The sequence below is a fragment of the Vigna angularis genome, chromosome 7 (assembly GCF_016808095.1).
Source record: "Vigna angularis cultivar LongXiaoDou No.4 chromosome 7, ASM1680809v1, whole genome shotgun sequence".
NCBI classification, from domain to species: Eukaryota; Viridiplantae; Streptophyta; class Magnoliopsida; order Fabales; family Fabaceae; genus Vigna; species Vigna angularis.
Genome location: NC_068976.1, coordinates 18678425 through 18702473, shown reverse-complemented (window position 1 = coordinate 18702473; position 24049 = coordinate 18678425). Strand labels below are relative to the sequence as shown.

General features: G+C 32.4%; 5 protein-coding genes across 5 annotated transcripts; all 5 read left to right on the top strand.

The window, feature by feature from the left end:
* Window positions 1-1297: 1297 nt before the first annotated feature.
* On the top strand, window positions 1298-5477 carry LOC108337228 (photosystem II stability/assembly factor HCF136, chloroplastic). The gene is made up of 9 exons (XM_017573708.2): window positions 1298-1536; window positions 1650-1909; window positions 2005-2240; window positions 2340-2470; window positions 2760-2892; window positions 3473-3595; window positions 4090-4164; window positions 4380-4495; window positions 5269-5477. Exons 1-9 carry the CDS (start codon window positions 1391-1393, stop codon window positions 5333-5335), a joined length of 1287 nt encoding a protein of 428 aa, XP_017429197.1. The 5' UTR covers window positions 1298-1390; the 3' UTR covers window positions 5336-5477.
* Window positions 5478-8241: 2764 nt separating this feature from the next.
* On the top strand, window positions 8242-9704 carry LOC108338432 (chlorophyll a-b binding protein 215, chloroplastic). The gene is made up of 2 exons (XM_017575310.2): window positions 8242-8470; window positions 8860-9704. Exons 1-2 carry the CDS (start codon window positions 8325-8327, stop codon window positions 9509-9511), a joined length of 798 nt encoding a protein of 265 aa, XP_017430799.1. The 5' UTR covers window positions 8242-8324; the 3' UTR covers window positions 9512-9704.
* Window positions 9705-11465: 1761 nt separating this feature from the next.
* Window positions 11466-14295, top strand: LOC108337580 (DNA-directed RNA polymerase II subunit RPB7). Its single transcript, XM_017574136.2, has 6 exons — window positions 11466-11797; window positions 12009-12174; window positions 12269-12319; window positions 12777-12842; window positions 12958-13026; window positions 14002-14295. Exons 1-6 carry the CDS (start codon window positions 11682-11684, stop codon window positions 14062-14064), a joined length of 531 nt encoding a protein of 176 aa, XP_017429625.1. The 5' UTR covers window positions 11466-11681; the 3' UTR covers window positions 14065-14295.
* A 1189-nt stretch (window positions 14296-15484) lies between these two features.
* On the top strand, window positions 15485-16225 carry LOC108338035 (uncharacterized). The gene has a single exon (XM_017574689.2). The coding sequence runs from the start codon at window positions 15621-15623 to the stop codon at window positions 16104-16106; it is 486 nt and encodes a 161-aa protein (XP_017430178.1). The 5' UTR covers window positions 15485-15620; the 3' UTR covers window positions 16107-16225.
* Window positions 16226-18078: 1853 nt separating this feature from the next.
* On the top strand, window positions 18079-23482 carry LOC108338033 (heat shock protein 90-6, mitochondrial). The gene is made up of 20 exons (XM_017574687.2): window positions 18079-18359; window positions 18660-18848; window positions 18937-19010; window positions 19396-19521; window positions 19600-19693; window positions 19793-19876; window positions 19962-20105; window positions 20210-20323; window positions 20465-20524; window positions 20656-20730; window positions 20822-20926; window positions 21122-21262; window positions 21358-21450; window positions 21549-21626; window positions 21870-22124; window positions 22229-22331; window positions 22505-22679; window positions 22760-22865; window positions 22948-23037; window positions 23133-23482. The coding sequence occupies exons 1-20, from the start codon at window positions 18246-18248 to the stop codon at window positions 23301-23303; spliced, it is 2391 nt and encodes a 796-aa protein (XP_017430176.1). The 5' UTR covers window positions 18079-18245; the 3' UTR covers window positions 23304-23482.
* Window positions 23483-24049: the final 567 nt, after the last annotated feature.

The following is a 24049-nucleotide window of genomic DNA, read 5'->3' as shown; positions in this document are numbered from 1 at the left end:
GTAAGAACTGAAAACTAAGAATTAAACCTATAATTGTGTTCAGAGACATGAATCTAATACAGAAACAATCATGAAACAATACTTGAAACTGCAATTAAGCAAGAAAAATAAAAATTCAACATTAAAACCAAAGCTAGATCCAGTGGCGCGAGAGGTAACAAACTTAACTACCAAACTGGAAATTTGTGAAATCTGAAACAGAACTGGAACAAATGTTTAGAACAAGTTTCAAACGATTAAATGCATTGTTGAATATAAAAGCAGATTAGAAACTAAATGACTGAATGAACATCAAGTGCTGAAATGTAAATTAGTGAAAGTAGGTAAAAGCAGGAATGGAAATCAAGTGTAGAAACGTAAATCAGGTGCAGAACGGAAAATTGCACTACTTAATGTAAAAACAAGTTGGAAAGTAAATTCTGGAATTGAATTGAAATGCAGAACTAAAAATTACAAAAAGCATAATAAACAAAATATCATATGAGAGTATTAAACAAATTAAATTACGAAGTTTATTTTTTGAGTGACCGTTTTTTAAATTTATCTATTTTTTATTTGATATTTTTTTTAAATTAAACTATTTTTTTAAATAAAATAATTATTTATGATAAAAAAATTACCTGCAAAATAAATAAAAACTAGGTTTAATTGCTTCCTTTGTCCCCAGTTTGGTTGAATTGTGTCAAATTCATCCTCATTTTTAAAAAAGTTTCATTGTCGTCCTGACGTGGTATAAAAGTGTCAATTGAATCCAAACATAGAAAAAATTTGTGTCAAAGTAGTCATTTTTCCTATATCTCTGTGTCTTCCTTTCATATGTCACTTCTCTGGAGCTATGAAAAGCCTTAAATTGGATAAGGTAAAATGAATATCTGTACTTGATTGTATGAAAGGAAGACACAGAGATATAGGAAAAATGACTACTTTGACACAAATTTTTTCTATGTTTGGATTCAATTGACACTTTTACACCACGTGAGGACGACAATGAAACTTTTACACCACGTGAGGACGACAATGAAACTTTTTTAAAAATGAGGATGAATTTGACACAATTCAATCAAACTGAGGACAAAGGAAGCAATTAAACCTAAAAACTATTTCTAATTATAAAAATGTATTTATACTTTACAATTTTAATTTTATTATTCTTTGTTATTATATAAACATGTATTTCCACCAGTAAAATATAAATTGATTTGATTTTTAGTTGATATTTTTAATTTTTATTTCTTAACTTTGGTGGACCTTTTTGTGTGGCTTACATTAACCATTTTTGAGTTGTGCATATCGTCATCCACCATGGCCCCTGTCACCCTTCTATCTTCATTCTCCACAACACACTCACAGAACCAGAGAAAGAAGAGACCTTTGCCAACACATCACAGGCATGGCCACCACTGCTTTCCAGCAATCAGCATTCGCTGGTCAAACAGCTCTGAAGCAGGTCAATGAGTTCGTCCGCAAAACCGGTGGCTCCGGCAAAGGTCGCACCAACATGCGCCGCACCGTCAAGGATGTTCCTCAGAGCATTTGGTAAGTGATCCAATTGCATCCATCCATGCACCTTCTTGTTATCCTACATAATGTTTTGTTTTCCCGCTCAATTTCCTCCTGCAATTCACCACCGACTCATCCTCCTTGTTCAGGTCCTCTCTACATTCCTCGCGAACCTTCCCTCGGAGTCGAAGCATCGTTGTCAAAGCCTCTTCTTCTTCTTCTTCTTCCGACGACATTTCGCGGAGCAGGAGACGCTTCCTCGCCGAAACCGCCGCAATATCGGTTTCGCTTCCTCACTTTCCGGCGAGGGCCGAAGACACGCTCTCGGAGTGGGAGAGAGTGTACCTCCCTATTGACCCCGGCGTCGTGCTTCTCGACATCACTTTTGTCCCCGACGACCCCAACCACGGTATCGTAAATTCGTAATATCCTCTCGCTTTGCCTTAGATGCTGTTGTTTTGGTTTGAGTTGGAGTTTAATGAATGAGCGGTGTTCATGTTTTAGGTTTTCTTCTCGGGACGAGGCAAACAATTCTGGAGACGAAGGACGGAGGAAACACTTGGGCTGCGCGTTCGATTCCCTCTGCCGAAGATGAAGATTTCAACTATCGCTTTAATTCTATCAGTTTCAATGGGAAGGAAGGGTGGATAGTTGGAAAACCTGCGATTCTGTTGTACACTGCTGATGCTGGAGAAAGCTGGGAGAGGATACCTCTCAGTGCTGAACTTCCAGGGGATATGGTTGGTTATGGTTACCCTTATGCTTTGTTATTCGTTCTAATTTTCACAACATAGAAATGTTGTGAAAATTGTGCTGAAATGTAATGGGATGTATTACAGGTGTACATAAAAGCGACTGGTGAGAAGAGTGCAGAGATGGTGACTGACGAAGGTGCAATATACGTTACTTCTAACAGGGGTTACAACTGGAGAGCTGCTGTTCAGGAAACTGTGTCAGCTACTCTTAACAGGTGAGTTTCCGATAATGCACAAGTGTATATGTTTGCATGGAACTGTCATGGATATGGTGTAGTGTAGTAATGCTATTCTTTCAAAATATCAAGTGAAGGTTAATAAAAGTGAAATGTTTGAGTTTTTCTATAGGGTGAGTGTTGATGGGTTTGTTTGTTGAAAAAGTTTGACTTATTTGGCTTTGTGCTTCAAAAACTCATTCATTGGGTTCTCTTTTGTATTATGTGAACCTTGAGCATTTTCAGTTTTATACGTCAAGGCATTTATCTATCTTTGTCACTTCTTCAGAACAGTTTCTAGTGGTATTAGTGGTGCAAGCTATTACACCGGGACTTTCAATACTGTCAATCGCTCTCCAGATGGAAGGTATGTTGCAGTCTCAAGTCGAGGCAACTTCTACTTAACCTGGGAGCCTGGTCAGGTGAGGATTTTACTTCAAGATGATTTGGTTTTTTTTGGGCCTCTGCTCCTGGTACTTGTGTTATGTCTTTCCCAGAATTTGAATTTTGAGAAAATGTTGCCTGAAATGAAATTGTCAATATGAAAATTCTGAAGTAGCAGCCATTTTAGCTGGTCAGGTGGAAGAGATTACATCAGTTTTATTTTTTTAATGAAAATATTTTCTTTGATACTGGGTCTTCTTTGGTGTAGGACCCAAAAAGTAAGCTAAAGTGATGTACAAAACTTTCCTATTGGATTTGCCCTAAAATTTCTTTTTTTTTTTGTATATTCTTTTTTTGTTTTCATCCAGTTGTCCATATTCAGAATATACCTCCGAGGGAAAAAAATTATTTAACAGGCAAAATCAGAGGATTTTCTGTTTCTTTTTCACCAGCTTTTTACTGTAAAAAACTTTTCGTCCTTTCTCAATGCATAATGATTCTAAAGTCTATTGTGATAGATTATTTCTTTTCTATTTAACCATGAGATAGCACATTGATTGGTGATTTGTCTTCTGCATAGTATTTGGTAAAAACTGTTTTATTATATTTTATTTTCAGCCATTCTGGCAGCCACATAATAGAGCAGTTGCCAGAAGAATACAGAACATGGGATGGAGAGCTGACGGTGGTCTGTGGCTTCTTGTTCGTGGAGGTGGTCTTTATCTCAGCAAGGGCACTGGGGTAAGTAATTCTGAGAATGTCATTCCATAGTATGAATGTGAGATAACAGTCTTCCATTTCACTGCTACCAATGTCATTGTGGATAATCTTTTAAATGGTTTCTAAGTCTTAAATTAGCTTTGAATTTTGTTACCTTCCTCACTCGAGCATTAGTGCATGTCTGGAAATGGGTTGATTTTGGAAAATAATTATTGCCCAACACATAATAAATCTATCATATTTATCTGTGTCTCCAATTCAACTAGCAAAAAATGTTTGAGTTGCACCTTGTTAAACTAGGGAGAAGTTTAATAGGGTTATAAGAATGAAACCCTTTCTAAGAAAGCACTAACGTGCTTGAAACGTTTTTGTTTTTGTTGTTATTGTACTAAATAGGATAGAAATCTAAAGTGGTGAACTAAAATCTCTTGATAAAAGAAAATTGGCTCTGTTGCACTTTTTTCTTGCTGCTTCATTTCTTTTCAAATATGAGCAAATATATATTATTGTTTCAGTTAACTGAAGAATTTGAGGAGGTTCCTGTCCAAAGCAGGGGTTTTGGCATTCTTGATGTTGGATATCGTTCAACGGTAAAGTGTTCCTTCACTCAAATAATTGCTTTATTAAGTAAGTAATTCTTGCTTGTAACAGTCGAGCCACAGGTTCCAAAAGAAAAAAAAAAAGAACTTTTGAAATATGAATGCTGACTCTACAATTCTTGCAATATACTTTTTTAAAATTGTTAAACCAGAGCAATGCGGAAGACATTCTTTTGTATATATAATTTGGTAAATTATGTATACAGGATGAGGCTTGGGCAGCAGGAGGAAGTGGTATTCTTTTGAGAACTACTAATGGTGGCAAGTCATGGATCCGCGACAAAGCTGCTGACAACATTGCTGCAAATTTATACTCAGTGAAGTGAGTCTAGCTATTACTCAGCCTCAATTTTATAATTATAGCTATTTATTTGTCTATCCTTTAAAAACTAAAAATTAAAATTTACTTGAACAAGTTCCCTGCCCAACCACACTAGGCTCCACATGTTGCCTTTTTTAATATTTATATTTGAGTAAATCACACTCATTTCCCCTATCTTTCTTCAGATTTTGTCCCATACCCTCTTGTTTGAGAAAACTCCTTAATTGTTTTAACAACATTACACCAACACCCTTATAAATTTCACCATTTTATCCTAAAAGTAAGGATAGCATGACACACATTAATATTCATTTGACACACCTAACAAAGGTAAAATAGTCTTAAAAGAGTGAATTTTTATAGTTTTTCAAAAAAGAAGAAAGTAAAAAATAAGGAATGACAGTGACAATTGATTGTAAAGAAATTATGTGTCAAAGTATCCATTTTTCTTATCCTAATTGTTTGAAAAATGTTATGTTTGCCCTTATAAAGGAGGTTGTTTTGTAAACGTAAAGAAAACAAATACATCATGTGCAATCTGAAAAAGTATCAGGGGATGTCAATATAATTTAGTCTTTGTATTTTTATTTGTCTCTGATACTTTTCAATTTTAAGATAGATGGAATTGATTAGAAGTAGACTTTTATATGTTATATGTTTTAAAAAATAACAGATTTTCTAGGAAAGAGTATACAAGAGTTTTGAGAATTTGTTAGTGTTACTTTGAAGATTATAAAACTTGTGAGTAAAGTGTTCTTGTATACTTGATGCAGGTTCATTGATGACAAGAAGGGATTTGTATTGGGGAATGATGGAGTTTTGCTTCGCTTCCTTGGGTAGAGTGGTTGTCTCGACCGAAATCCCAATGGGATGACTAATTAAAAACAAATTTTTTTTAAAGAGTTTAGAGTCATTACATATTTTGTAAAACTACGAAAAAATAGAAAAGATAATACGAAACTGAATTTTGGATCTGGTGTTAGTCTAAGAAGGTATTTTTAATTAAATGTGTGATTATTCAAAATATTTAACTGTTTAAAAAATAAAAAATGCATTGTACAAATAAAGAATATTATTTTATTTGATTGTGATAGGATTAATTCTTGTTTTAATATGTTTTTACTTATAATGAAAAATCATGGTTTAATAGTTTTTAAAAACTATTTGAATGCTGATTTGTTTTTTTTTAAACTTTTAACATATTTTTTTTTGTATTTTTTGAAAATTAATAAAATGGGTGTTAGACGAGATGTTTTTTTATGTTTACATTTGTCTTTCAAAATTATTTTTTACATTAAAGTTTTTTTAAATTAAAATGATTATTTTATCAACTTTTTTGTTATTTAATTTTTTTTTAAATCTGTTTATATTCTTTAATTTAATATTTTTTAATTAAATAAATATAAACTATTTACAATAAAATCATAAAAAATATTTATATTCAATTTTATAATTATAATAACAGTGATAGCAATAATTTATATTTTATCATCAAAAACACATATAAGTGTGTATTTTTATTAGTTATTATCAAAGTAATTTTTTTTGTTAACATTTTATTTTACTCTTTTTATATCAGTTTTTTGAGTTAAATTAATTGTTTATTATGTTACTTTTTAAAAATTTAACTTTTTTTTTCTGATTTGATATTTTTTTAGATTTAACCATTTTTTAAATTAAAATAACTATTTATAATAAAAATTAAAAATAAATAAAATTCATTTGTAATAAAAATACAAAATTTATTTATATTAATAATTTTATTGTTAGAAACAGTTAACACACATGTTGACTATGTGTTTTCAATCTTTAAAAATAATGCCATTATGTTATATGCATGTTGTATCAGAGAAAATTTAAATTTAATGTATATATACACATCCAAAGAAGTGAAAAAGGATAATAGTTCATTTGATTAAAACAAGATAAAGTTAAGAGCAAAAAAATAAAAAGCAAAACAAGATGGTTGAACCTTTTTTTATATAAATAGATAAAGTAAATTAACGTATAGCTATGGTGAAGCTTTAGAGTACAAATTCATAGAAAAAATGTTTCTAACTTTCAATATAATAAATTTCGTGTCCAAATATTTTATTACCAATATCACCGTTTTTCAAATGGGTGTCTTTATACTTTGATAAAGAAAATAAAAGAATGTTAATAAAAATACAACATTATTCAATTTTTAAGTAAGAAGAAACCTTTAGTAGAATGTACTTAATTTTTTAAATTATTATATAAAGTGGAATATGCATTCTTTTTGACTGATTTTAGTGATTACGCATTAAAACCAAATAGTTATTATTAGAAGTTTTTTAAAACAGCATTAGAAGGATAAATAAAAACATATATCATATAAGAACAAATAATTATTAATGTTATATCCTCATTATTTTCGTCAGTTATTGCAGGTATTGTAATATATAGAGCTGTCAAAATGGTCACATTCTATGGGTTCACCATATATTCGAGCTGGATTGGGTTTGAAAAAATTGTATTTTTCTATGTGGGTCAGATTTCAACCCGACTCATTTAAACCTGGCTTATGCGGGTTGAATCCGTGGTGGGTCGGGTTGGCCTACCTATCCAATTTTATTTTATTAAAATTTAATTTTAATTTTATAAAAAATATTTATTATTTTTTTTCTTGAAAAAATTATTTAAATTCCTTACTTTCATAATTAATTAAAACACCCATGTTGTTGGGAGTGAAACTTGTTTAGATTTGAATTATAGAAAGTTTCTGAAAAAAATTTATTTAAAAAAAAATTGTAATTAAGTGAGCTAGTGAGTCAACCCATTTATCTACCAACCTGTGGTGGATCAGGACGGGTTCAAATTTTTCTGACTCGTTAATAAATGAGTCGGGTTAGATGGGCTCACTAAGTGACCAACCTGTGATGAGCCGGATAAGGTCACACCGGATGACCCGTTTTCACAGTTCGTAATATTACATCTCGACAAGTGAGTAACCCGGAAGTCAAACTCCTAAAAAATAGTAAATGTTTTAAGTGATGTTTCCATGGCAATTATGTTGATTTTAATTTGTCTATCTTAAACTCATTCTCAGTTTCTTACTATATTTTAAATTTACTAAATTAATAGTTAAAATAGCGAATATCATTGAAATAATTGATAAAATATTTCATCACAACTTTATTTTACGATAACTTTTGAAAGGGTTTTTGTATTGAAGGTTTAAACAGAAACTTTGTTACAGTATTGGTGATGTTTTTAACCTTATTTGGTGTGCTTTAATTGTTTTTTCTAATTCTCATCTAATTATTACAACTTATTTTAGAATTTAGTTCCCACATAAACCAAATTTGTAATGTAGCAAAGATGAGCTGCCACCATGAGTTCTTGGTAGCCGAGTATTCTGTGTGTGGTTTCAGATTCTCAGGAACACCAACTGTTTGTTTTTTTGTTTGAAAAGAAAAGAAGAAAAAGAATGTGATGGGTCACGGGTTTGCACTGTAGAATGAACCCAACCCAAACTATCTGCAATTTCAAGTTGATATTTTTAATTTTGATTTCTTAGACTTTGGTGGGCCCTTTTTCTGTGGCTTACATTAGCCCTCTCGAAAACATCTATGGAAGAAGATCTTTGCATCCACGTGGCAGAAGCAGAGACAGTTTAGCAGCACAAAATATCAGCATGAGAATCCACATCCATATCCAGAACCAATGAAGTGTTGCTGAGTTGTGCATATCCTCATCCACAATATCATGCCACCCTTCTATAAACATTTGTAGTACCCTTCTTCATTCTCCACAACACACTCACAAAACCAAAGAAAGAAGAGACCTTTAACCACACAACACAGCCATGGCCACCACTGCTTTCCAGCAATCAGCATTCGCTGGTCAAACAGCTCTGAAGCAGGTCAATGAGCTCGTCCGCAAGACCGGTGGCTCCGGCCAAGGTCGCACCAACATGCGCCGCACCGTCAAAAGTGCTCCTCAGAGCATTTGGTAAGTGCTCCACTTGCATCCATGTACCTTCTTGTTATACAACAAAATGCTAGTATCTGGTATTACTAGTTATCAGTTTTAGTATAATAATACTAAATTTACATGCAATTCCATGCTTTCATGATTTTGGTGTTGTTTTGTCTCACCAGTTTACCCTATAAGGGTCTCCATTGAATGTCAAACTCTAATTCTGATAAAAGAACACAGCACAAGAGCATCTATAGAACTGTATTTGTATTCTGTGCTGAACAACTCTCAGGGCTAACTAGAAAACCAGTGATTATGCAAGCATGATAACTATTGTCCAACACTATGTGCTAAGTGGGGTGTTAGCTCTATCTGTTTGAGAAAATGACTGATTTTTCATTGGGTGTGATTGTGGAACACAGGTATGGCCCTGACCGTCCCAAGTACTTGGGTCCATTTTCTGACCAGATTCCATCATACCTGACCGGTGAATTCCCTGGTGACTACGGATGGGACACGGCTGGATTATCAGCTGACCCTGAAACCTTTGCCAGGAACCGTGAGTTGGAGGTGATTCACAGCAGATGGGCCATGCTTGGTGCTCTAGGATGCACCTTCCCAGAGATTCTTGAGAAGAATGGTGTGAAATTCGGTGAGGCAGTGTGGTTCAAGGCTGGTGCACAGATCTTCTCTGAGGGAGGACTTGACTATTTGGGGAACCCAAACCTGATCCATGCTCAGAGCATTCTTGCCATCTGGGCTGTGCAGGTTGTGCTTATGGGGTTTGTTGAAGGTTACAGAGTCGGTGGAGGACCTCTTGGTGAAGGGTTAGACCCTATCTACCCTGGTGGTGCTTTTGACCCTCTTGGTCTTGCTGATGACCCTGATGCATTTGCTGAGTTGAAGGTCAAGGAACTCAAGAATGGTCGCTTGGCTATGTTCTCCATGTTTGGTTTCTTTGTTCAGGCCATTGTCACTGGCAAGGGCCCTATTCAGAACCTTTACGACCATGTTGCTGACCCTGTTGCCAACAATGCTTGGGCTTATGCCACCAACTTCGTCCCTGGACAATGAGCATGTCAACTTGTGCCTTCTTGGATGCAATGCAATGCAATCTTCTGCTCATATTTGCAGTTTTTCCCTTGTGTTTAACTCAAATTTCACTGATGTAACTACACAGCGTGTAGCAGAAGAATCTGTATGAGAACAGTTATATATTACAAATTTGGATCTCTGAAATATCAAACTCTTGACTAGTGTTTGTTAATTATATGGTTTTCTATTTTCCTCATAGCCTGAACTGAACAAACTTTTCCAAAATGTTAACTGGTTCATACATTAAAACCATGTGTACCAAGTACACCATCGCATTCAAAGCTGAGATTAAAGCAATAAAAGAATGAATCTTTCTGTTATCTAAATGCTTCAATATTGTAGTCAGTGAAAGAGGATTGAAACTATGATTTCTAAAGAAGAGAACAGCCTACACTTTCTTAGCTCGTTTGGAAAGAATGCAAATAGCATAGAATTTAAACTGTGTTTTAAATCTGACATTTCTTTGGGAGACCAAATCATGCGCAAGAGTACTTTGTTTTTTAACAATTTCATTCATAATTATTGTCTTCTTCTTTATATATTTGTGCTAATGAGTAATCAGTAAATTTTATCAGTCGATTTTGTTTATTTTTCACATTTTCATGATGAACGATGATCTATAAAAATAATTTTTTAATAAAATAAGGAAATATTACAATAAAAGTTAGGTATTGAATAAAAATTTGACAAGAGATTATTGTGATTCTATTAATATTTGATTCACATAAAAGAAAATATTAGAGTTGATGAAAGTTTTTTTATAATTTAGAGTGTAGTATGAAAAAGAATGGTATTTAATAGGTTGTAAGAGATTTATTTTTCATATGAGGATAATTTGATTCTGATTTGTAGCTTTTTGTTTAATAAATGTAGTGTCTAAGTTTACTTAAGAATCTTTCGAAAATAGATAAGTATATGTGATGATTAAATGGTTTGATTATTGAATGATATTAATTAAATGATAATTGAGATGTGAAAAGGTATGTTTGTGTAAATTTTTATTTTATAAGTTGTATAGTTCTGACTTGTGTGAGTAAAGTAAATATAGTTTCTAATACTGAATGCAAGAGTTTTATGAAAATAGAATCAAGTATATTTGATGATTAAATGGTTTGATTATTGAACGATATTAACTAAATAATGATTGAGGTGTGAAAATGAATGATTGTATAAATTTTTATTTTATAAGTTGTATGATAATTTTAAATAATATATAAACTTATCTTATTGCTGTTTGTATTATCTTTAATCTACGATGTGTTATACGAATATTATAGTGATAATTTGTATAATATATGTGTGTGCTCTGAATGTATGTTTGATTCTTTGTAAAAAAATGATAATTTTATTTTGAATAAATATATATATATATATATATATATATATATATATATATATACTAGATAAAATATAATTAGAAATGAGAAGTTACATAATTAGGAATTGTTTTGTTAAACTCGAAAATATTTTATTGAACAAATTTATTTATTTATCTTTTTAAACTTCTGCGTAAAATGCATAAAATTAAAAGAATATCATAATAAAAAGTACGTAAAATTCCTTTTTTAGTTAAATAACAAAAGTTAATTGTGTGAAATGAAAAAAAAATGTTAAAAATTATTAATAAATTTTATTTAAATATTTTAGACATAAATAAGTTGACATATATTAATTATTAAAAAATGGTTTAAAATATGATCTTATATATATATATATATATATATATATATATATATATATACTATTTAGATATATAAAATTAAATTTTTTTTAGAATTTTTTTAAAATTTATCCTTTATGGTATAATTTATTTTTATCTAGATTAAATTAATTTTTTATTTAAGTTTATATTATTTTTTTTTCAAATAACTTAATTTAAAATTAAAAATATAAAAATAAGAATATTGATACTTTGAAAATAGAAAGGTTTACAGGGTTCAAATCAGTAAAATTTTTGGACGGAAATAGTGTATCCGACCCGCCCCCACGGAGTTGCCAATTCCTAGATGCGTTATGCCCATTCGATTGAATGCGTTTCAGTTTTATCTTTTTCGATTGTATTTTCGAAATCCCATCTTATTCTGTGTTTTTCTGGCAGTAGTAACGGACCAGATTGGGCAAGAAGGGAGGCAAAAGAAGTGACGGGAAAATGTTTTTCCACATAGTGCTGGAGCGAAATATGCAGCTGCATCCACGATACTTTGGTCGTAACCTTCGTGATAATCTTGTTTCCAAATTAATGAAAGACGTGGAAGGCACTTGCAGGTGATTCCCCTTATGGGGGCATTCGAAAATAGTGGTTGAAAATGGCATGTTGTAGTTTTACCCAGTTATACAAGTTATTATAGTAAATTTTGTTGTACATTTGATTGAACATTATATAATTTAGATCAGAGAAAAGTATTTATCCGTAAGTGACTGATTTGAACCTTGGATGAATATAACATTTGGATTTGGATTTTCAACTATTATGCAGTGGTCGACATGGATTTGTGGTGGCAGTTACAGGGATTGAAAACGTAGGGAAAGGGTTAATTCGTGATGGTACAGGGTTTGTGACATTTCCTGTTAAGTACCAGTGTGTTGTCTTCAGACCATTTAAGGGGGAGATCGTAGAAGCTGTTGTTACCATGGTGAACAAGGTTTATGCAATTCTTTTCTCTTTAGGGTAATTAAACTATGTAACTCTAATATGTGGAGATTGTAGTTTATGACTGTTGAGCTATATTTGTACAGATGGGATTTTTTGGTGAAGCTGGACCGGTCCAAATCTTTGTTTCAAACCACGTAAGTTTGTCTTCAATAATCGGAGAAATGGTCTTTATTATCTACATGTTATATCTAAAAGGTTGTTAGTATTGTTCTTCATTTTGAATAGTAAAGATGTGTTTTTTATTGGAATATTATCCTAGTTTTTAATTTTGAACACTAAAATTGTATTTTCATTTATTATTTGCTATTTGCTACTACTACATAGTTTAATTTATACTGTGGTGATTGTAGACATGCAAACCATCTTAAATTCTAGATCTCAACGAACTCTCTTTGTTTTACCTTCTCAAATAGTTATATCTCTGCTGTTTTTAGAATTACCAAGGATTATTTTCTGTTCCTTTTCTATTTTCTTAAAATTAATTTAACATAGACTCTGTCATTTCATTGCAATGAAAAAGTTTTATCTTGTTACTCGTACATTTTTATATAATTTTTGTTTATTAAGATACCTTTTTATCTTCCCTATTAGTTGATTCCGGATGATATGGAGTTCCAGTCTGGAGACATGCCAAATTACACTACTTCAGATGGATCAGTATGTATCATTTATAACTTCCATAATGTAAAACAGTAGAGAAGTCTCTTTTTTATTTATTGTCATTTGTTTTTCATCTTATGATTATTTTTACTATCAATTTTGTCTTTTGCAGGTTAAGATTCAAAAGGACAGTGAAGTGAGACTAAAGATAATAGGGACTCGAGTGGATGCTACTGAAATTGTAAGAATATATATGTGTATGTATGTATGAATATATGTGTATGTATATATGTATATGTATATCATGTTTTTTACTTTATTTTTTTGAATACTGTCAAGATCCATCAGCTTTATCCAAAATTGTGCTTTGAGAAATTTGAATAAATCGAAAAGCATTTTAGCTCTGTAGCAGATGTAGCTTTTTGTTTCTCTGCAAATTTTCTACACTATTTTGAATTCTTCCCAAAAGAGCCACTGTTTTTTGCTAATTTTAATTTTAGCTCATGCACTGGCTTAGCAGTAGTATTTGTGCATATCATGAAAGCCGTTATATGTTTACATCTCTAGGATGGTAGTTTTTACTTGGTTTGCTTGTAATTTACTGTTTTGGCAACTCTATAATCACTATTGAACTTCATCCATTTCAAAAGTTATTTGCAAAGTTCTAGCTACCCTGAGGAAATTATAAATTTGACATATTTCTTTGGTATGCAAGAATCGTGACAGTTCCATGGTGCAGCTTTACTTCATTTCTAAAATCTTGATCGTTGTGACTCGCAAAAGTTGAGAAAATTGAAATCACAAATTCTCCAGTTGCTGCATGCAACGAGAATGATGATACTTTTACCACATTGTTTGCCTTACCTGTTGACTGAATTGTTCCTTCCATGATTATCTTGTATGCCATGTTTGATGATGTCTTCAAATAACTCTTGACATGCCTTTCAGCCTAATGTCAGTTTTAGCAAGTATATGATACAAGGATTCATGCTGGCTAATGAAGTTTTAATACTACTGCACATGCTTAGCCCATGTTTTCCTTCCCTTTGGTTGTATGGCTATAGATATGAGCTGTGACACTGTTCAGTTTTAAAATGAAAAGTACAGTGATACAAATCGCTTTTACATTTTGGATATTGAATGTTTATCTGATTTACAGTTTCAATGTGTTCTAGAACCCGTTTTTCTAATAATGCATATTTTTTTCTTTTTGCAGTTCTGCATAGGTACCATAAAAGATGACTTTCTGGGTGTGATCAACGATCCTACAACAGTTTAAACACCCCTTACTGTATCATTCTATTGAAAATAGGAGCATTTAATGATTGTTACTTTTCTAACAAGCATAGTTGTCGTGTTTAGTTAAGTTCAATGTATCCTTAGAAGTAGTTCTCCTGAAAATAGTAGTAGTTATTTTGTTATCATTGTATTATTTTATTATTATAAATAGATCACTCTTCTGAGTGAAAAACCTACTATCAATATTTAGAAAATAAATATTGTTTCTCTATTCTCGTATTGTATCAAAGTTCTCGATTTAAGGGGATTTTTCTTCTACTACAATGCAATTTAAAATATATTTTCCCAACATATATACATATTATATTATAATTCACAAAGTTATATACAGTTAAAAGTTAAGTGAAGTTCTATATCCTCCTTTAGCATCCAACTAAACTAGCCATCTTAGTACTCGTGTTTTAATTGCTACTCAAATTTAAGCGACACAATCATTGCATTGCTTGTCTTCTAACACTTAGCCTACTCGTTTTAGCCAAGTTTACAAGTCAAATCAACCCATATAAAATCATTTAACAAATCACTAATCTATGCTAAGACATAGCACCAAGTTGACACTCTACTGGTCCACAACCATTCAAATTGCATAAAATATCCCATCTTTAAAGTTAATCTCATCATGGATATACACTGTTAGTTCCACTGAACTTGTTCACATTGAGGGTGTATTAGGGTTGTATTGAAAGCTTTCAAACGTCAATTTGCGTTTTCCAATACACTAAATGGAGATGGAGCTACTGAAGAGCAACTTTTTCTCAAACGTACATTCAACATTAGAGAAAGCAGAACAATCAAATATGTAAGAAACCCAGGCAGTGAGCATGAAGCTAGAAACTTGTCACGTTCAAATTAGACGAAAGTAACCTTTATGGCATTCCATCAATCCAGAATCCACAAGAAAAATTTGTGGAAATGAATTAGAACTAAATCTACAATCTAAAAGTAGCTAGAGGGTATAGTTAAAGAAGGCTTATTGTTACACGGTAGAGTGAGTTGGTCCTATGTCTTTCCTTCATGAACACTACATTAGGACTAATTTAATCATTGATGGCAAAGTCCAAAAATATTCCTTCTCTATTCCTTTTGTCTCTTGTGCACAGCACGACACTCTCCTTCCAGCTCCAAAACAAGAATAGCACATTCAACAGTTAAAGGGTATTAAAAAGGGGGAATTATAGCAACAAGATCAAACAAAGAAGTACCATCTTCTCCTAAGAAAACAGTGGCTAAAATTGACAAGCCCAGATAAGCATTGCATTACCTAACCATTTATTCTCCACAATACTCCCTTCCAAATGCTACTGAGCATCATCATTTTGGACTCTACCTCTCACCCTTTTCCTCCTTCAAAAAGTCCCTTTGGCCACACATCCAGCGACCCTGCTTTTCCCTATACTAACTTTCACCATTTTTCTCCTTGGCATCTTCTCCAACACCAGTCGATTCTAATCTCTGTTGCTATCATCAGGAATCAGTAACATGCACCCAAACGAAAAAAATAAACTATGAACAGCTAAAAATGATTATCTCCTATACATGCACTCCCTTGTATTGTATACCACTTCCAACCCACTCCATGCCAAACCCTACCAAAATATAAAGAACACCCCAACTTCATTTTTTACTCACTGCCAAATGGGTAGGCAAGGTAATGATCCTACTACCACTGTGAACTCCTCCATTGCTCTTCTTCAAGAAAGGTTTAGACAGTTGGAGAAGGTCAAAGAAAGAAGAGAGGGCAAACAACTCCTTAAACTCTTATCATCTGAGAACACTTCATCATCTATTATGCAGAACCCCTCATCACAGAACTCTCAACAACAACAACAACCAAGAATGGTGCCTCCTCTACATAGGCCAATTCTCCATGATTCTCTTTCTCTTGGCCTCAACTTCTCCACACAAGGCGATCACAACACCATGAACACGAAACCACCACCTTCCTCCAATCTATGGCCTCAGGGATCACCAACATCAAGAAATTTTGATACCTCAGACGTTGATACTTCTCTTCATCTGTAAATAAATATGTTTACTACTACTACTACTTGTCTCTGCTTCCCTGGTACCTATATAGATGTATAATAATAACCCTGTGTTCTGCATCTTTTTGTATCAGTAATCAAGGAGGATTTGTATCAGTTATGCTTCTTTTTTTTCCTCGAAAGTATGTGAATAACTTGTGTAATTCGTTTTCATAGGCCAGAAAATTGAATTTTGGGGTTGCATGTTCTCAAAGACATAACTTATTATTCCGTAGTTAATTCACAGATTCTTGTTTTCATCGAATGTTAAATTGTTTTTTCGAAAAAATGATATACAATATGAGTTATGGTCTAACTCATACTGATATGACTAATCTAGTGTAAGATTGGAAATTTGATCCCTTTATATTAGTCCAATATTTCTGCATTTCATTGAAATTATAAAAAAAAACTTTTATTTTTAAGGCTCATTATATATTTGTTAATATTTAAAACTTAAAAAATTGCTATATATATAAAAATAATTTGTATGAAATATGCAAAGACATGGATGCATCATACTGTACTCAAATATCAAATCACGCACTTATATATTCAGACACACAAACACGACAGTTATATTATGCTCTTTATGTATTTGGCAGTATCTCAAGGTGGCTTATTGAACTTATTTCTCATAATATTGAATACAGAAAATATACTACATGCCATAACGTTGATTTCTAATGAATTTTTTTTTAAACATTCGACAATATTTTTGAGTTCGAAACAATTTTCACTAGGAAAAGTGTAAATATATATTTATTTATGACGATTTCTTTAATGAAAGAATGTGGATAATCTTTAAGCAATTAATTACAAATTTCAAGGATTTTCATAAATTATTTTTCTCTTTGTTTTTTAAGAGATATGTCTAAAAGATATATCCAACTCCACTCAAAATTTTCAATTTTTTATTTATTTTTCTTCTTTTCTTCATTGATGAGAGAGCAAAAAGATTGTTATTTTTTTTATAATACTATTTATGTTTGTCGTTTTACTAAGACAACCATCAAATAACACCATTTATCAATATTGATATAATTATCTCTCTTATAATTTTGATTTCATTTAAGGAGAATGATTTTCATGTCTAAGCTATGACAGAAAATTGATGAAAGTTTCCGTTTATAAAATAATAATTTTTTATTTTGATGATTGGCAACAATAACTAACATTACACACTAGTTTTACACCATCATTACATAGAATATTTGTTCTCATATTACTATTATAATATGGACTTCGCAAACATGTATTTATATTTTTATTATTTTAAAACAAAAAATGTTAAAAATATTTAATTTTATTATTTTTATAAAGTAGTGATTGAAATTAGAAAAATAATATAATTTAAAAATTATATATGTATAGTTTTGTAAAAATAAAATAAAAGTATTCAACATTTAGTTCTAAAAGGAAGAATTATTTAAATATTTTGAAATAGAGAAAGATTAGTCATTATTTATTTTACTAAAGAAATAAATTATTATTTACATAATTTAATTTTATTAAATAAATATTTGTTTATTTATCAATATCATTTCATTACAAAGAGGAGACACAATAACTTCATTTTGTATTATATTTTAATTAGATGATTTTACTATTTCATAAATAAAAATAATTTTTTTAATAAAAATAAATAACTAAATATATTTTAATTAAATTTAATTAAATAATTTATTTTTGGTTACATAGTTTATTTAATACCGTTTTCATAAATTATATATGTTTTTTTAAATAATTTCATTTTTGTCTTTTTAATTAATTATTCATAGAAATAATAAAATTTATTTCTTCATGTAATAAAAATATAATGTATATTGTTGTTAGTTATAATATTAAATTTTTTTAATTAAAAGATGACAAAAAAATTAGTTAAAGATGTTTTTCTTATAATAATATAAATATAAATTTAAAAAAAAAACCGGTCAAAAACCCCAAAAACGGAAATAACTTAGAGGAATTTGTCGGAACTAGTAGTATCCAGAAGCTTCGAACTCCATATTTTGATGAACACAACCAATTCAAAACCCTTCTAAAACCCTACCATTTCCCTGCTTAACGAATCCCTCTGTCGTGCTTGTGGCTACAATCTTCTTCTCTCACCTCTTCTTTCTCTCATCAATTCACTATGCACAGACTCTCCACCACTGCTCGTTCTTCTTCCGTCTCCGCCTTGTTGCGCTATGGCGGCGCACTTCGAAGGGACGTGGTTGCTCCCATTTCCTCTTCTCAGTTAACTAAGGTGTCCATTTAGTTCATCTTTCTCCCTTTATGAATTGCTCTTCGGTTTGATTTTTAATTTCATAATCCCTAGCTTGCTATTCATTCCTCATTTGCTTCAGTAACCAGGTCGATATTTTTCGGTCAGTGATTCTGTTTGTTTTTATAATATTTTGGACAGACGTACTATATTTATAGAAACTTTAGTATATTATGTAGTGTTAGTTTATCTGATGTTCGTGAGATAACAAACACGTGTTGCAACCATTTTGAAATATTGTCGGCTTTTGTGTGTCCCTTTTGTTTTGCTTGCGAGGAGCAGGTGAGTGAGAAGGACACCCAAGCTAGATGGTTTTCTATTCTGGGCACGGACAAGTCCAGCACAATTGAATCTGAAAATCATCCAAACTTGAGAAGAGATTTGTTCTTGGGTAGACGATGTGAATCAACTGCTGCAGAATCTTCTGCTTCTAGTTCCACACCAGCCGAGAGATATGAATACCAAGCTGAGGTACGGCTGTTTTTCATGTTGTATGGTTTCTAGTTCATTTGTATGGTTTTCCTTGAGCTTAACTTTGGATAATATGCATCATTGGCAGGTTAGTCGGCTCATGGACCTCATTGTTAACAGTTTATACAGTAACAAAGAAGTGTTTCTTAGGGAACTTATTAGGTATGCTCTTTCATAGTTGTAGATTTTTTTTGGTACTACTACTATTTGCATATTTATTGTCTGGAAACCCTTTTTGGCTGAAGTAGACTTGGTTCGTTTTTGCTGGTGATCCTATATAGAATTATGTTGTTAGAGCATTTGTGTTTAGATGGTGTGAATACATTTATCTATATTAATTAATGTTATACTAACAATTGCATTTAAGGGTATGTCCTGGTTGTGGCAAGTGATTTCATGCAGATATACTACAATTACTTTCAGGATCTGTTTTGAATAAATTATTCAAGCTTGTCCTTCAACCTTTTAGGAGACTATTTTTAAGAAGGGAGTTATGTATGTAACTGCGTGTTGCCCAATCTGCTAATCTATATATTTTTATGTACAGCAATGCAAGTGATGCTTTGGATAAGCTGCGATTTCTGAGTGTAACAGAGCCTGGACTGTTGAAGGATGCAGTTGATTTTGATATCCGAATTCAAACTGATAAGGATAATGGGATCATATCTATTACGTAAGAGAAATAACTTTGATTTTATATTTAATATACTATTATAATCTCAGTTGGTGCTGCAACATATGTTATATGCAGTGATACAGGCATTGGTATGACTAGGCAAGAGCTAGTTGATTGCCTTGGAACTATTGCTCAAAGTGGAACTGCAAAGTTTTTGAAGGCTCTGAAGGTCTTAACTTCTTTTGATATATGCTTTAAGATTTTATCATCTTTATTTGCTTTCTAATTCATGTATATTACCTTCTGACAAATGTCTATCTTTTAAAAGGATAGCAAGGATGCTGGTGGTGACAACAACTTAATTGGGCAGTTTGGTGTGGGATTTTATTCTGCTTTCCTGGTTTCTGATCGGGTATGAATTTGTGTAAAAGTAAATATGTCATGGTCTTTTATTTTTTGTTTAATTTGGTAGTTATATCAATTTGTGTTGTTTGAAGGTGGTTGTCTCGACTAAGAGTCCAAAATCTGATAAGCAATACATCTGGGAAGGAGAGGCAAATGCTAGCTCATATACCATAACTGAGGAAACAGATCCTGAGAAGCTGATTCCAAGAGGAACTCGTCTTACTCTTTATCTCAAGGTATGTTGGTAATCATCTTTTTTTTAACATTAAGTAATTATTTTAGTTTTCTTTTTCCCCGATCTTACAAAAGTGATTTTATTATGCCCATTGCTACCTTTCAGAGGGATGACAAAGGTTTTGCTCATCCAGAGCGTATTGAAAAGCTTGTGAAAAACTATTCACAATTTGTCTCGTTCCCAATATACACTTGGCAGGAAAAGGGATTCACCAAAGAAGTATGGCAATTTAACATAGATCTTTTCAGTTTGATGGCACTATCTATGATGATATTACTTCTCGAGTTAATTTCATCATCCACTGGATTTTATTTTAGTATTGACTTCTTTAGTTTTAAATGAATTTTGTTCTCATTCTAGGTGGAAGTTGAGGAGGATACGGAGGAAGCTAAAAAGGATGATCAAGATGGGAAGACTGAGGTAACATTCTGATTGTTCTGCGTATGTGCTGTATCCAGTGTTTTCATTGATGTGAATGTGTAATTGTGTACCTTCTGCAAAGGAAGACTGAGGTAACATACACTAGTGACTTTGACACATTGTCATGACAGAAAAAGAAGAAAACTAAAACTGTTGTTGAGAAGTACTGGGATTGGGAGCTGACAAATGAGACCCAACCAATCTGGGTGAGTTTTATGATTTCCAATTTCATGAGTTGCACTCAAATATTTTAGAAAATTATTACTTGAATGAAGTGGAATTACTTTATTTTTGCAGCTCCGCAATCCTAAAGAAGTCACTAAAGAGGAGTACAATGAATTCTACAAGAAAACTTTTAATGAATACTTGGAGCCATTAGCATCCTCACACTTTACCACAGAGGTAAGGATTTTATGGTCTCAAGTGCCACCTTGTTGTGCATAATGGATACCTTTATTTGTTAATGAAAATTCAGAGTTTGGCTGAAAAACTAGATTGATAATGTCAATTTTTCACCATATTCCGGGGAGGTTCATAGTCTTACAGATAATAATTGTGGTGGTTATTTTTATTGACACGTGATGGTTGTTATTTCAGGGTGAAGTAGAATTTAGATCTATACTTTTCGTTCCAGCCTTTGCTCCCTCAGGGAAGGATGACATAATCAATCCCAAGACCAAGAATATAAGACTTTATGTGAAGAGAGTGTTCATTTCAGATGACTTTGATGGAGAACTGGTATAAGCATTTTGCTATCTACATTCTACAACCTCGAGTATCTGGTTGCTATTATCAAAATTGTATTATCGTGGGCTTATGTGTTTGTTGAACAGTTCCCTCGATACTTGAGCTTTGTCAAAGGTGTTGTTGACTCAAATGACCTCCCACTTAATGTGTCACGTGAAATTCTTCAAGAGAGCCGCATAGTAAGTAGATAGGGCAATGTGAATAAGCTTGATGTTTACATCTGGATCTCTATTTTATCATACCAGTTATGCCTTAATTTTTTCTGTAATGCTTGAAGGTGCGGATTATGAGGAAACGTTTAGTTCGGAAAGCTTTTGACATGATTCTGGGAATATCCATGAGTGAGAACAGAGAGGTATATTATTATTCTGAAAATTGTTCATTGTATACACAGTTTTCTTTTATTATTTTTGAAGTTATAGGGTAGCTAGGAAAAATTTAGGTGTAGGAGTATCAACATTATATATATATATATATATATATATATATATATATATATATATTATCATTTATTTTAGGTCTCTTTTTATATAACTGCTCTTGATAAAAGGGTGGTCTTTTTGTTAGTAGTTTACCAGATGACTTGTTCTGTATGCAGGATTATGAAAAATTCTGGGAGAACTTTGGCAAACACTTGAAATTGGGTTGCATTGAAGACCGTGAGAATCACAAACGTATTGCTCCATTGCTTCGCTTTTTCTCATCCCAAAGTGAGGAAGAACTGATTGGCTTGGATGAATATGTGGAGAACATGAAACCTGATCAAAAGGATATTTATTATATTGCTTCTGACAGTGTGACTAGTGCGAAGAACACCCCTTTCTTAGAGAAACTTGAGGAGAAGGATCTTGAAGTAATCTTTGTTTTCTTTTTAGAGTTTACAACTTTGTATCTTTTAAGTACTTATTTCTATCGGTTAATACGTATATTGGTGTTTTTTGTTGTGTAATTTTTCAGGTTCTGTTTTTGGTGGATCCAATAGATGAGGTTGCCATTCAAAACCTTAAATCATACAAGGAAAAGAATTTTGTTGACATTAGCAAAGAAGACTTGGATCTAGGTTTAACTTCTTTCTTCTCTAAACTTCCTCTCAATAATTTGATTAGACAAACACTCGCGTTTAGTTTACCAAATATTTCTCAGTCTCTCTCTGGCAAATCTTACTGTCTACAATGGTGTGAATAGCTTTGTTTTTTATTGTTCAAGTTTATTACCCATTTGTTGTTTCTTTAGGTGATAAGAATGAGGAAAAGGAAAAAGAAATGAAGCAGGAATTTGGCCAAACATGTGACTGGATCAAGAAGCGACTGGGAGAAAAAGTTGCAAGTGTGCAAATTTCAAACCGACTTAGCTCTTCACCTTGTGTTCTGGTGTCTGGGAAATTTGGTTGGTCTGCAAACATGGAAAGGTTGTCCTCTTTTCTTAGATTGATCGTGTATTTTGAACGTTTAAGTAACAATGTGCAGCATGTAACCAAACTTGTTGCAGGCTGATGAAGGCACAGAGTATGGGTGATGCATCCGGCTTGGAATTCATGAGGAGCAGAAGGGTGTTTGAGATCAACCCTGACCATGCCATTATCAGGAATTTGGATGTAAGATAAATGGACAATTTCCATTTCTTCGTCATGATTACAAATTGAAATTATGATAACGCAATCAAATGGGTATTTTCAGGCTGCATATAAAACGAATCCCAATGATGAAGATGCCCTCAGAGCTATCGATCTTTTGTATGATGCAGCTTTGGTTTCCAGTGGTTTTACGGTGAGCTCATGCTTGATATTATTATTAAGAATGTCGTTTGAGTTTCCTTTGTGAAGTCCTTAAGTCGTATCTTTTGACTGGTTGTTGGCGTGCAGCCTGATAATCCAGCACAACTTGGAGGGAAGATATACGAGATGATGGGTATGGCTCTTACAGGTAAATGGTCGACTCCTGATCAGTTCCAGTCCACTGTAGCGCAGCCCCATATCCCAGAAACTGTAGAAGCTGAGGTTGTCGAACCTACTGAGGCTGGCAGTCAGAAGTGAGAGGACAGTCATATGGACATTTTTGTCTTTTCCCGTTCCCTTTCTGTTCTTTCTTTCAAAGCTGTTTGATTATAGGTGAAGTTGTATTCTTGTGGAACGTGGGTGTTGGTAGTAACCATTTATAGATATATCATGAGGAATTCAGTGGCAATGGAAGCACGTGTTATTTCATCCTTTCAGTTGTTTAGTTAGTCAAAACCATTGCCAAGTATCATATTTTTATTAGTTTTTCTTTTATTCATATTAATTTGGATAAAGATTTCTTACGGCACCATCTGACATAAGAATGACTGCCCTAGAACAGTTGCTACTGCTGTGCTTTGGTACCTGCGCGGTGGTCCATTATTAGTTTGGATTGTGGGGGCTGTCAACTGGGCACTATTAAAGTTACATTTTTTTTCTAAAAATAAAGCGGTCTTTTTGGTGAATGCATTGTCGTTTTCAACACCCAAAATAAGTTGAATATTGAACCTTAGTACGGTAAATGTGATTATGTGATTGAACATTTTATAATTTAGGACATTTTCAGGATAAATTCAAAATAATAGATTTTAAATAAGTTCAGGTATGGATGATAACATGTGTTCAAAAATACTAACTTACTAAAGGGAGATGTATTTTAAATTACTTGAGTTAAAAATAATTAGCTGAAATTATTTGAAAAAATGTTTTCAATATTTAAAAAAAAATAACTTTAAATACCACTTACATTGGTTATATAACTTCAATGCATTTATTACTGTACA

Excerpts from the sequence above, each read along its gene's own strand:
- LOC108337228 (XM_017573708.2), top strand. The coding sequence starts at position 1,391 with ATGGCCACCACTGCTTTCCAGCAATCAGCATTCGCTGGTCAAACAGCT. Across the intron at positions 2,241-2,339 it reads CTGAACTTCCAGGGGATATG|GTGTACATAAAAGCGACTGG; the intron begins GTTGGTTATGGT and ends GATGTATTACAG. Across the intron at positions 3,596-4,089 it reads ATCTCAGCAAGGGCACTGGG|TTAACTGAAGAATTTGAGGA; the intron begins GTAAGTAATTCT and ends TTATTGTTTCAG.
- LOC108338432 (XM_017575310.2), top strand. The coding sequence starts at position 8,325 with ATGGCCACCACTGCTTTCCAGCAATCAGCATTCGCTGGTCAAACAGCT. Across the intron at positions 8,471-8,859 it reads AGTGCTCCTCAGAGCATTTG|GTATGGCCCTGACCGTCCCA; the intron begins GTAAGTGCTCCA and ends TGTGGAACACAG.
- LOC108337580 (XM_017574136.2), top strand. The coding sequence starts at position 11,682 with ATGTTTTTCCACATAGTGCTGGAGCGAAATATGCAGCTGCATCCACGA. Across the intron at positions 12,175-12,268 it reads TTGTTACCATGGTGAACAAG|ATGGGATTTTTTGGTGAAGC; the intron begins GTTTATGCAATT and ends ATATTTGTACAG. Across the intron at positions 13,027-14,001 it reads GAGTGGATGCTACTGAAATT|TTCTGCATAGGTACCATAAA; the intron begins GTAAGAATATAT and ends TTCTTTTTGCAG.
- LOC108338035 (XM_017574689.2), top strand. The coding sequence starts at position 15,621 with ATGCACTCCCTTGTATTGTATACCACTTCCAACCCACTCCATGCCAAA.
- LOC108338033 (XM_017574687.2), top strand. The coding sequence starts at position 18,246 with ATGCACAGACTCTCCACCACTGCTCGTTCTTCTTCCGTCTCCGCCTTG. Across the intron at positions 18,849-18,936 it reads GATATGAATACCAAGCTGAG|GTTAGTCGGCTCATGGACCT; the intron begins GTACGGCTGTTT and ends CATCATTGGCAG. Across the intron at positions 23,038-23,132 it reads TGGTTTCCAGTGGTTTTACG|CCTGATAATCCAGCACAACT; the intron begins GTGAGCTCATGC and ends GTTGGCGTGCAG.